Source organism: Haliotis rubra, unplaced genomic scaffold, assembly GCF_003918875.1.
Source record: "Haliotis rubra isolate DU_JTF1 unplaced genomic scaffold, ASM391887v1 Scf43, whole genome shotgun sequence".
NCBI classification, from domain to species: domain Eukaryota; kingdom Metazoa; phylum Mollusca; class Gastropoda; order Lepetellida; family Haliotidae; genus Haliotis; species Haliotis rubra.
Window position 1 is genome coordinate 1,150,159 of NW_025767113.1, and position 14,510 is coordinate 1,164,668.

The 14,510-nt window shown below is 40.9% G+C and overlaps 1 protein-coding gene across 1 annotated transcript; it reads right to left on the reverse strand.

Annotated features, from left to right (window-relative positions):
* On the reverse strand, positions 1-8,423 carry LOC124288918. Its single transcript, XM_046725510.1, is given in 4 exon segments — positions 1-637; positions 639-1,085; positions 1,087-1,371; positions 8,301-8,423. Coding segments are annotated over 3 exon segments (993 nt in total). The 5' UTR covers positions 1,336-1,371; positions 8,301-8,423; the 3' UTR covers positions 1-340.
* Positions 8,424-14,510: the final 6,087 nt, after the last annotated feature.

The window sequence follows — 14,510 nt, forward strand, 5'->3', positions numbered from 1 at the left end:
TTCCTTACCCATGTTTTATTGGAGTTCTATCTGCGCTTACATACTCACATAATGTCTTAGGATGGAGAAAAAAAGGATGGTTTTGTGAAAACTTTAATGTTTGTCTTAAAGCAAACATAGACTGATTTCATCGCTGTTCATATTTTGTCTGGCAGCCTGAGAACGTCCATCTCTCTGTTCATGAAACTACTAATGGAGGTCAGCATATACTTGCTGATCTCCGAGAATGAATACCCTGCTTGTTCATCAGCACCACAGTAGACGCAGTATCAAGCTCTGCCCTATTCACTTCCTGTCAGCGTTCCACATGGCACTGAGGTTATTCACAATGTGAAGAACATTAAAACATGAAATCATCAAGCATCATGGCCTTTGTCTTAAACAAGAAGTCAATTTCTCCTAACAAAATATAGTTCTTAATGGTGTCTGGAAGCTGCATCTGATCCAGGGCATCAGGTACAAAACAAGTGAAACTTCGTCTGACTGTGACCCGACAGTGATGCCTCAGGGACAGGGGACTGCTCTCGTATCTCCAGCACCACCTAGCTGTCTCGGGACAGATCTTCTTGATGACACTCACATCCGCCTTTGTGTAATGCCACCCCGCCCCACTCACATAAAGGATCAGTTTTTTGAAATACGGATGCCTTGGTCTCTCTGCAGGCCCAGTGAGATTCTTTGTAGTATTCAAACGAATTGAAAACAACACACAGATTTTCACCATTGACAATCTTCAAGAGTTTGACAGTGAAGTCTGCCGAGTGTTGCAGGAAGGGGTCTATGATCCCAGCACACATGGGCTGATGCCTGTGCAGCTTCTGAAGCAGCAGCTCGTGGAACTGTAGGGATGTTGCATGAGCTATGCACGTGTCGATAATACGGAAGATAAAGTCATTGTCCTCAATTTTGAGTGCTGTGCGAATCACATACATCATGGCATCCTTGCGCACTGGTTCTGCATGATTCTCCAACAGAACCGACACAATCTGCCAACATATCTCATGGCGAGGTTCTAGCCGGTTGTCAAAAGTTGTCACCAGTGCTAGATCCAGCGGAGAACAGTTGCTAATGTTTACATAATTTTTTATCACAGTGTTTCTGTTTGAGCAAGATCTGGACCATATCAATATGACTGAGTTTGACTGCAAGGATCAGAGCAGTTTCCTGGCGGTCGTTAAGAGGTAGGTTGACATTGATGTGTTTGAGCAAGCCGTCCAGTTCACTGGAACTATTGTTGATGATAGCATTCTCCAGAGCTCTAGACTTGGCCAAAGTGGGAGACAGTTTTCTTTCTGTGTCACTTTCATAATCCATATTAGTGGCACCAAGAATCATATACTGTTGCCACCAGGGTCATGTTTGGGGATAGCACTGAAAAGACAAAACAAACAGAACATGAATTACTTGATCAAATGATCAAGCTACATTTTGTAAAATGGTTGGGAGTTGGTGCTGCAATCTGATTTTATGACTATCCATTGTCTATGGCTTATCTATGGGGTCGGCTTATCTCCGGTAATATACGGTAGGATATGAATGATGTTGTTCATCAAGATAATTCACCCAACAAGTATGGAACAAAATGTGGAACCAAAATGACATGTTGGGCTTTAAATATTACTAATACAATACAAACAGTTCTGCATACATTACTTTCTGAACCAAACATCACTATTATGACTTCAAAGTTCTGCATACACTACTTTCTAAACCACAAATCACCATTATGACATCACAGCCCTGCATACACTATTTTCTTAACAACACTTTACCCGTGAAGATCTGGGTTAGAATTGGTCTTCAGCAACCCATGCTTGTGGTAAGAGGCGACTAACGGGATCAGGCTCGCTGACTTGGTTGACACATGTCATCGATGCTCATGCTGTTGATCAGTGGATTGTCTTGTGCCATCTTGCTAAAGTAAAGGGGGCTGTGTGGTATGAAGCCCACACTTGGAGCTTGGAATAAAAAATGTAACTAATGACGTTACCATATACCATCAGTCCTATTTTCAAGTACCTTTGATTTTCCATGACTATTGATTACTTTGATGTTTAGTTAAGTTACTGCTAGATCAGACCATATCAGTACATGGGAAGTAATGTAATTTGAGTTTTTACTTTTTATACTGGTTTTGTGAGGTAAAACAGTTTTTAATGTGATGTTAAAGATAAGTGCACTCCTACGGCAATGTGCACGCCAGTGTGACAGTGTATACCAGTCTGTACTAATGTGTCTACATCAATAGCCCACTGAGATGCCAGGTTGCAGTCTAACATGGATACCAGACACAGATCCCTGACTCCCACCTGACCAGTTTAACATGGATACCAGACACAGATCCCTGACTCCCACCTGACCAGTCTAACATGGATACCAGACACAGATCCCTGACTCCCACCTGACCAGTTTAACATGGATACCAGACACAGATCCCTGACTCCCACCTGACCAGTCTAACATGGATACCAGACACAGATCCCTGACTCCCACCTGACCAGTCTAACATGGATACCAGACACAGATCCCTGACTCCCACCTGACCAGTTTAACATGGATACCAGACACAGATCCCTGACTCCCAACCTGACATGGATAGACACAGATCCCTTACTCCCATGGATGACCAGTTTAACATGGATACCAGACACAGATCCCTGACTCCCACCTGACCAGTTTAACATGGATACCAGACACAGATCCCTGACTCCCACCTGACCAGTTTAACATGGATACCAGACACAGATCCCTGACTCCCACCTGACCAGTTTAACATGGATACCAGACACAGACTCCCACCTGACTCCCATGGATACCAGACACAGATCCTGACCAGTTTTAACATGGATACCAGACACAGATCCCTGACTCCCACCTGACCAGTTTAACATGGATACCAGACACAGATCCCTGACTCCCACCTGACCAGTTTAACATGGATACCAGACACAGATCCCTGACTCCCACCTGACCAGTTTAACATGGATACCAGACACAGATCCCTGACTCCCACCTGACCAGTTTAACATGGATACCAGACACAGATCCCTGACTCCCACCTGACCAGTTTAACATGGATACCAGACACAGATCCCTGACTCCCACCCTGACCAGTTTAACATGGATACCAGACACAGATCCCTGACTCCCACCTGACCAGTTTAACATGGATACCAGACACAGATCCCTGACTCCCACCTGACCAGTCTAACATGGATACCAGACACAGATCCCTGACTCCCACCTGACCAGTTTAACATGGATACCAGACACAGATCCCTGACTCCCACCTGACCAGTTTAACATGGATACCAGACACAGATCCCTGACTCCCAGCTGACCAGTTTAACATGGATACCAGACACAGATCCCTGACTCCCACCTGACCAGTTTAACATGGATACCAGACACAGATCCCTGACTCCCACCTGACCAGTTTAACATGGATACCAGACACAGATCCCTGACTCCCACCTGACCAGTTTAACATGGATACCAGACACAGATCCCTTGACTCCCAGCTGAGATCCCTGACTCCCACCTGACCAGTTTAACATGGATACCAGACACAGATCCCTGACTCCCACCTGACCAGTTTAACATGGATACCAGACACAGATCCCCCTGACTCCCACCTGACCAGTTTAACATGGATACCAGACACAGATCCCTGACTCCCACACATGGATACTGACCACCAGTTTAACATGGATACCAGACACAGATCCCTGACTCCCCAGCTGACCAGTTTAACATGGATACACAGAGACACAGATCCCTGACTCCCACCTGACCAGTTTAACATGGATACCAGACACAGATCCCTGACTCCCACCTGACCAGTTTAACATGGATACCAGACACAGATCCCCTGACTCCCACTGACCAGTTTAACATGGATACTGACCAGTTTTAACATGGATACCAGACACAGATCCCTGACTCCCACCTGACCAGTTTAACATGGATACCAGACACAGATCCCTGACTCCCACCTGACCAGTTTAACATGGATACCAGACACCAGTTCATGGATACCAGACACAGTTTAACATGGATACCAGACACAGATCCAGACACAGATGACTCCCACCTGACCAGTTTAACATGGATACCAGACACAGATCCCTGACTCCCACCTGACCAGTTTAACATGGATACCAGACACAGATCCCTGACTCCCACCTGACCAGTTTAACATGGATACCAGACACAGATCCCTGGACAGACACAGATCCCTGACTCCCACCTGACCAGTTTAACATGGATACCAGACACAGATCCCTGACTCCCACCTGACCAGTTTAACATGGATACCAGACACAGATCCCTGACTCCCACCTGACCAGTTTAACATGGATACCAGACACAGATCCCTGACTCCCACCTGACCAGTTTAACATGGATACCCGACACAGATCCCTGACTCCCACCTGACCAGTTTAACATGGATACCAGACACAGATCCCTGACTCCCACCTGACCAGTTTAACATGGATACCAGACACAGATCCCTGACTCCCAGCCCACCAGTCCAGGTTGTATCCACAAATGCTAAGAGTGTCAGGTCAGGTGACATGTCTTCTATCATCATCTGTTGCTACTTTCTGCTCCCCAGGAAGATGCTCCACTCGCTAGATGAATGAGGGGATCACTTTTTCAGTGTATTATTTCATTTGCTGTCAGAAATTCACATGTGTTATATGCTGCTGGAATCTCCAACAATTCTACAGATTACGGCTCGGACAACGACAAGTCAACATTGACTCTCTGAGTGCCAGACACCCAAATACCAGACTGTATCTTCACATGTAACGGTTCGGTGGAATGTCAGGGGTGGAAATAACTTTAAAATTGCTAGTGTACTCCGGTACAGTGGCACATGTAAAATCACTTGCCCTGATAATTTTTTCACTATACCGGCCGTTTTCTTGTTGATTTTTTAAATAAACAACATAATGAATATTGGAAAGTCAACTGGACACCGGTACAGTGTGATATACAAATTTGCTTGCCCGACAGATAAAAACACTGGACTTGAGCATGGGGCAATGGGTTATTTCCACCCCTGAATGTGTGCATAGAAAGTAATGCAAATGCAGTAGCCATAAAATTTCTGAGTCCTGTGCTGCGATTCAAACCACGGACCTACCGTATATATAAGCAATGTATATGTATATATAAGCAAGTGTATTTTAATTTGTATTTTAATCACCAAGTCTAGCCCTAGCTTAACCACTCAATCTAACCTGCTTCACTTTCACAATAGCACTGTCACCCTTGCGCTTACGTTGTCTATTGTCTCTATTGTCTTGCCCCAGCCCCAGGCCCCTTAGTTTCAATAGCAGGGTGTTTTGTGGGTCAGCTATCATTTTCACTTCAGTCTGTCTGGTCACTGGTCATAGCTCACAACAGCTTATAACAGGTTAGTTTATATTTGGATTGTATATTTTATGTCTTCATGTTTAGTGTGTATGTATTATTTCTTAGCTTCCTTTAAAGAATGTATCATGTTATGTGTGGTAAATATAAACCAAATCAACTATTTGTAATATGTAGCATAACTAGGTCTTAGCAATACTTTACATATGTAAGTTTATTGTAGGTAATCCTAAATAACATTTCCCACGAGGATGTGACCTGACTTATAAATTATTGTGTAGGTAAACATAATGTGTACATCTACTTCTATAAACTAATGCACCTATCTTTGCATGTATGAATGAATGTATGTATGATGAGATGAGTTATTGGAACAGATGTTTTATGTACAGTAGAGTGATAATGTACAGATGTAGAACGTTACATAGTATTGATTATGGATATGTTTATGTTCAGGTGTGGCAAACATATTTCCGGATGTTTGTGACGTCAAAGGGGCACAGTGCCATACACTCGGTGAGGGTTAATTCGTTCTTATTATATTGTAAATAATTATGTTAAGTACTTGTATGATGCTACACGTGTATGTTGAAATATAAACATTATATACATTTCTAAGATGCCTAGCTGTTAGAACAATTGAAAAAAAATATATAATGAGACAATAAAGGTATAGTTTTTTGATGACGTAACAATTGAATGACGTTATCCCGTCACTGCGCCATTCTAGTGTGCCCCCTCGTAATCAAATTATTTTACATTACGTCACAATGTAAGTGACGTCACGATGCATGTCAGTTGTCATCGCCTCGTACGGCCTCCTACAGTAAACTACTCCGTTGCATCCCGTTTCTTGCTTTGCAGTTGCTTCACGCAGCTAACATCACTGGTGGAAACATTACGTTTATGTTTTCCGATGGTTAAAATGTCTCAATTCGACTCACAAGTTTTCAGCGACACGGTAGCGTTAGCGAATGTTTATTCCCACAATGCAATGGTGGAATGTCGCTGACTACTCCGCTTCATCTGGATGTACTGATCTAAACTTACGTTGGTAGAAGAAATCGACGTTGATATTGCCCCATATGGTTTACGTTAATGACAGATGTAATTAAAATAATTCAGAGAAGATATTTAATCCGAGCGTAAACCGTCATCAAACTGTTATCATTTGTTTTTTCTGGTAAGGTTTGTCTTAGCGTTAGGGGCAGACACATCAATAGAACAGCGCACCAGTTAGCCCTGTGCGAGGATTCTTAATTTAGGACACCGACACCGTCATTTTGTTTTCTGCCTTAAATTAATCGTAATTATCCTTAGAAAGTATTAAATTTAGCATCTTAGAAAGATGTAAAGTTAAACTCTACCCAATGTGTTTTGTAATAAAGTATAGTTTTGCCCTGAACTATTATAACATCAAAGCACTCGGACTACCGTCCTCGTGCTTTAATTATAATATTTCAGGGCAAAACTATACTGTTTATTAAAAACACATTGGGGTAGAGCGAACTTTATTTCTTAAATATACACACGTCTGCTCTGTGACCTGGTTGATCAATAATGATTGTATTGCTTATATATGATCGTAGTACTTACTGCTAATCAAGAATGATTGTATTACTTATATATGATCGTAGTACTTACTGCTAAGCCTCACATGTATTGGCCCATGAAGTATTGTAGCGTATTTTGATGCAATGTATTTATTATTTACAGGGCTTTCTTCAGTTATTATTGCCATTAAACTGACATCTACAGAAACTACTTGTCTTTGTGGTATATACAAAACCACGCCGGTTACATCCACATGACCAAAGATGATAACCCTGTCAGCAAGACAAGGCAAGGATGTAATCTGTGGGATGACTCAACACCCTGCTACACAAACGTGAGTGACTTGTTGTGTAACCATGAAACCTTATGCTTGTCATTCTACAATGTATTGTAAACCAAAAGTCACTGTGTTCTTTAATCTGATTGGTTGAAAAACGTGATCAAATGGTATTTGATTCCCGGAAATTCTCTGCGTATTAATACATACAAACATCGCTCACACCATTGTATTGTTGATGACGTCATTAAAATCATATTATGACGTAAAGTCCGAATGACGTCACAAATGAGCAGTTCCAGATGCTACCATGGGAGACAGCCGAAACGTCCGGCTGATGACATTTCACTGCTGTACCCGTACTCGATGTCAATGAGTGCAGACACAAAAACGTGTGTGGACCTTTTGGTTTACTTTTGTGTTTACAATGTCGATAAACATCATGTGTTGGCGAATTTCCGCCGTCGGTTCCAAATAAATTCCCGTGCTTCAAATACTCAATAACACCCGGAAATTCGCCAACACATGTTGTTTATCTCCTAATTTAACGTGACTCGCCACAGATCCGATAGCCCTGTGGTACCGGGTTCCAACACGGGATCAACCCCAACCCACTTACCTGTCCCAACCATAATACCTGCACAAATATACAGCTAATATTCCATTATATACCTGTCCCAACCATAATACCTGCACAAATATACAGCTAATATTCCATTATATTCGTTATGAAATTAGTTCAGGATGATCAGCCACTGGTATTGCTTTGTGAATAAACAAAAACGCACTTGAAACGAGAAAATATGTTTTCAACAAAAATGTTATCAAAATAAAATAAATAGCGATTACTCCGAAGTTCTAGTTTAACGTATCCTTAGAATACAGGTACAGCGATACATCTCTAGTACAGATATGTATGTACATTGAGATAGTGTTAGCTAGGAACAGTGTACACTGAGCAGTAAATATAACTGGACTTGAGAGCTGTCATGTGTGAGCGTAAACAAACACGCTCGACAAGTGTGGTGACATGTGATGTGCACAAACGCTTCCATTTTGCACAGTGATAATTCAAAGGAATATTTACACATTAGTCCATCGGAGCAGCCGTAGTGTCACCCGTCTGACATATCAGCTGACACACTGCCTCAACACATGGAGGCAGCTGAACTGCAGGTAACAAACTGTAAACAAGTTTCACTTCCGGTGAAAACTCGGGTATCTTCGCTACATTCCGTGTGAAATCGGATCTCAAGTGGCCGATCGCAGTCTTTCGTGAGCCTAGTCTGTGAAGTCAAGGTTACATTTCTCTCTTTTAAACCAACTTACTGATTATAGGGTGGTTGGTTTGTGTTTAACAGTTTAGACTGGTGTTGATGAAAACTAAAAAGGACACCCAACATTAATGGTGCAGAACTGTTATCAAGCAGTGAAGCGTTAGAATCAACACCGAAACATCGCTCCCCATTATAAATAAATAAGTTGTTCATTCATATATATCTCATTCTCACTTCAGATTTCTGGATACAACTAACAATGACCCAATATACTGAACACCAAAATCTTTAACATGGATTACAATTGTTGAATCGTCACTAACAGATGTTATCTACTTCTCGAGCTCATTAATAGACCCTTAGCAATCTCCAGCTAGCTAGCAAAATAAAAGGAGATAGGTCTACCTGAGGTAAAGCAAGATGTATTTGGTACCGCTGGAACGCTTGGAATCTTTAGTTTTCCAAAACCAATGTTGCCAGAATTGAAAGTGTCAGGCAATATGTCATTTTGGGTCGTTTCCATGGTACCCATGGTTTGTTACAATATATCATGTCGTTATGGTATATTCACACATAGAATGTCATTGAAAGTCCCGTTTGCCACGGTGACGCGCTCCCCCCCCCCCCAACATAATTTTGCATGACGCCTCTATTTTGCAACATTTGGTTTAATAAAATGGTGACTCTGAGCTCCGAACGTGTGGTGAAATAGACAAATGAAATTAAATAAACAGTTAAATCGGTAATCTACTGTCATAACATATAAAAAGTTCGCGCCTGTGAAATATCAACAAAACTTTAGAAAAATAGCTCACACCAAAGCCTTCACCGAGTATTTTACCAGACAACCCGCTTCCAAGCTGCGCGAAACCTATTTCACTACACATGTGCTATGAGCGCAGCCCAGCTGTTGAAACCACTTTTCCCCCAAGCGCGGGGGAAATATTAGTGAATCGTTTGAACTCCGATTTCGCGCGGTCTTTTTCATCGCGTTATTTTTCAGCTTTATAGGTTGGATTGCATTTTTGATGATTTGTTTCGGTAAGTCCATACCGAAAGGTATCAGAATCTGCAAAGTTGTGTTTTACGTTGCATGTGACCTTTAAAGAACGAATAAACTTTGGTTTTTTTTGTACACTTTTAACCATTACATATGAAAGACTTGTGGTTAGTCTTCAGCGGAACACCAAATTCATTCTTAAAAAGCTTTTGGTTAATTAATACCGAGCGCCTAAAAGTTGCCAAAAAGATGTCTGGTTCTCTCTCGCCCGCCAACGAAACCACAGAGGTTATGTAACTCTGTCGCCAGGGCACTACAGCGAACCGGAACTGACGTTATGTGAGGAAGGATTTTTCAGTCAGTTTTATATAAAGTGTGTAATAAGCTCGTCATTATGCTGATTTCTCGACGTTTTCATTGAGTAAAAAAAATGAAAACTACTTACCAGTTGTAGCAATATATGTATATGATTGATGGCCAAAAGGATTTTGCATGACACAGCTTGTAATATAACGATTTCTTCCTCGCTTCTTTGTGGTCGGAGTGGCAGTAATATGATTGTCAGTAGTATTATATTGACACCCACCTCGCTTCTAAGAGAGAAACTGTTATGTAACCACAAGGAAAGAAGCAGTCAACAAAATTCAAATTTTCCAAGGCAAATAAAAATCACAATAAATAGCATAATATTGTTTTATCACAGGAAGCGTGTTGCGATTGGAACTTGTTTCGCTGCACCAGAATTTGATGAATTGTAGAACTGCCCACGCGGGAGTTTTTTGTTTAAAATACTTCATGCAATATATTGCAATGCATATCGCAATACATGCTTTCGCATCGCAATATATCGCAATATGAAAATTCTCTGCAATACCCACCCCTACTGGTGACTTATGAATCACATTTGGGGGTGATGTCTGACTGCGATTCTGATTCTGAAATGAAGATTTGCTTGGGTTACTACAAAAAACTTTACATTGCCAAAAAAGGGAACAAACTATTTTAAACAAACGAAGCCTTTTCTGCCGACTGGAAAAATTATAACAAAATGCCATTTAGATGCACCAATGACAGTAAACTACAATGGTTCCAATAGAGAATATTACATCACATCTTACCGACAAATATACTGGCCACATAAAGAAACTGTGCACACAGGAAATATATAGATAGGCAGACAGCGTCTTTATGCATAAATAAAGGTGTGAACATAGGAAGTATTGGAGACAATCAAACGCTCATGCAGGTGCCAGGCGACGTGACGTCATTGATGGTGGCCTGTGGACTTGCAATGTGTTACTGCACGTGCAGCCTGTGCAGCTGCACACAACATGTGAAACTCATAAATTGATGTCACTGTCGAAAGCTTGATCTTTGGTCATTCAAACGTTCACAAATTCACATGATAGGTCACATGCACATCATGCCAAGATTAACATGTGCTCAACGTCATGAAGCCATTGGAATGGTTCGAGCAGGCATGAGCCAACAACAGGTGGCAGCACATTTCCAATGCCATCGTAACACGATATCTGCATTGGTCAGGCGTTATGGAAACAGTAATGACGTCGCCGACCACCCACGTTTTGGGCGTCCCCGAGTAACGACGCCAAGACAGGACAGATGGATTCGGGTGACTCATCTCAGACGCAGGTTCCAGACGGCAGTGACCACGTCCCAAACCATTCCGTAGGCCTTCATTTGGAAAATTTGGTAGCCTCTATGCGTCGTCGATGCACTGCTGTGCTTCCCGCGCATGATGGTCATACCCGTTATTGACTTTGTGACTTCGACGTGTGACCCCCGACTCAATTTTGAACTTCTGACGTCATCGTTACGGATATTGTTCATGTTCTTTTGACATGTTGTTGTGGCCCGATACTTCAGCTTATAAAGTTTCTACATTATGTCGTCTTTTCTGTGTTGTATTCCAATCCTGAAGGAATTTTCTGTGTGCACAGTTTCTTTATGTGGCTAGTATAAAGTTATTTAAGATTGGGTATATAAATAATTCAAATTGCAGCTTCTCCCAAGACGACAATGAGACACTTCATCACATTTTCTGGTCTTGCATATCTGGCAAAAACTTGACTTTTGGCTAAATCGTAAAGCTCTTATCAATATCAAAATATAAAAAAAAACCAAGCATTGCTTGGTTTCTCAGACAAAAACAATGACCCTCTCAATATTATTATTATCTTTAAAAACCTAATTTTTGGGAAGCAGATTAAAAAACATTGTGCCACCTTTTCATGTTTTCCAGAATGAAATTAGACATAATTATATGATAACAAAGTGCTCTTCTTTAATGGAGTGTAACATCAGCGCCTATTATAAGTTCTGGTCTTCATGTCATGAACTGTTCATTTAAATTGTATATCATATGCTTGTTGAATTGTAACCTGAATGTCCTTTGTTGAGTTTTCTGAATAGTCTATAAAATATCTTTAAAAAGAATAAAATTGTCAAAAAAAGATTTGCTTGGTTAGTGAAAGGGACACTCGCACCATTAAACCAAATACCAACAAAGTGCATTTTATGTTATTCAACATACTACAAGTCCACAGTAAACCATGCAAAACATTCCGTACAACAGAAAATGGTAATGTCAAGAATCCGAAAAGATTGAACTTTGGGGAAAAATTTAGGTCGGACCTGCATTGAGTCTCGCGACATGTTGTTGTGATGTCTGATATTTTTTTAGCCATGTGTGTAGTAAGTCTATCCTTTAAAGAGGCAAGTCCAGATAACCGGACAGGACAGTCTTTCATAGGGACAACTTCGTTCGTTTTATTTCTATTGTCATTTACTAATACTAATTACGATATACCCTTATACAAATCAAATGTTTTTATCTATACACGGCCAGAGGCAGATCACCGTATGTGTGGACAGTAGCCTTTGTTACCGAGTGAAGCTGATGTTTCCTTGGTGACGGTTGACAGATTATTCCGTTGACAGTCTACCAGTGTTTAGATTCCCTTCACCCCGGTGTTCCGTGACTGCACGAATAGATCGATTCTTTACATGTCATCTCCACGATCGAAAATTCAACAACTCAATTACCTTCGGTGTTTGATGGAACATATGACTGCCTAGCATTTGGGACATCGTGTTGTATATATAAATAATATTAACTTCAAACGTAATTTTAATGATACAAACAAAGAACCTCAAATACATCCTGACACTATTTCCTTGCTTCGCGTTTTGCATTTTATGGTGGTAGAAACACAGGAAACATGTAATATCGTCTGTCTAGCGAATAGTGTGTACACAAAAGACATGTTATACACACGCATGCTGGGTGAGTGAGTAAGGTATGTATATATATTTATATATACTCACTCACCCAGCATCCGAGTGGGCGACATGTTTAACAGAATAAAAGATAATAAGATACTATATCTTTAAAAAAAAATAGTCTTAATCTGCACTTTATGTGTGGAGCCATGAGTGGGTATATGTTCATCAGACCAATCAGTCAAGATACCTAGTTTGATTGACGGTGCTAACATGATGATACAGGGTGTTAAGGTTGGATTCTCGTGTTTCAAGGAGTGTGTAGTATTGGCGTGTACAATCACCCAAACTTGGGAAATACATAGAAACATCATTAAGAAACATACCATGTTTAATAACCGTTTTATTACACAAAATCAAATACAGACGGTGAATGTTTGTTTTGAGCCGCCAGCAGGGGAGGACTTTTCATGTTCGATTTCCCCTTGACTGCGGACGTAACGTGTGACGCGTGTCGTGTATTGATGAGACCCGCCATCACCTAGTTATAATGCGACCTGTATCATACCCCATGGAGAAAGATAAGAACACCCTTCTTAGAGATTTGCATGCACAGTCGATTTAACTCCATATATTCTCGACTCAGATTTGAAGATCAACCCAAACATGTCAAAATGGTAATACTTTTCGCATGAATACTGAAAATCCCTGGAAAGCTGATCGAGGGTGGTGGAAACCTGTTACTGACGAGCTGTGACCGTGTTTGAGCTGTGACTGCCACGCAAGCTCTTTACGGCGTGTTTATTGGATCACATATATACCTATCTGCCATGTTGTCATCAATACACAAATAGCTGCCGTGTTCTGGTCAGCTGTGGCCTGTCCAATGTGGCAAAACAAATATCTGTGAGTGATCACTGCAATGTGTCTCCAAGCAATATATGGTCTTGTTTGTGTCAAAAAAATACCTGAATGATTTATTTTCTGACCCTTGTCACAGATACTGTAAAGTCAGAAAACAGTGTCGTGAGATCGGATGGCGATAATGTTGTCATAATGTTGAAAGTAGGTAGATCTATAACCCAGTGTATTCACATGGCGTACATACAGAATGTTCAAATACAAGTGATAATGTGTCACACTAACAAGTATATCATCTCCCAGATACACGCTTGTGGATATAGAGAATATTAAATTCTGCATACTCAGCCTCAGATGTTGGCTCGTTAACTTCCTACCTGAACCTGCCACCACTAGGGTCATATATAAACTTTATAAAATGGCGAAATAATATATAGGCCTTCCGAAAATCCACTTTATACAGTTCTGGTCACAATATCCTGGGCCATATCCTGCATTGCCTTTCTGACCCATGTTTTTATTTGATTTACTGAATGTCAGATTTTCTGAGTAATTAAGTTTCTCGGTCGGTTATCTTCCAATCAGCGAGCGACACATTACAGGGGCCCATTTGTCATATACACGTATACAAAGTTACTAGATCACACAAATAATACTTGGATAAATCACTGATAACCAGGAAACACTTCATACCAAATTCATGTAACATGTTTAAAAAAACCCCATAAACAACTATTTTCTTAAATATGCGAAACTTAGCTAAAATCACTTAAAACTGATGTTCGGAGCTTTTGAATGTAGGGTTGTTACTAAAGCGCTGTCTATAACGAACAATGTAAGGAGTTTACTTTTTCCGCAACAGGTGTCTTGACCCGGAAGAACTCTACGAAGGTCATACATCGTGGACCAATGAGAA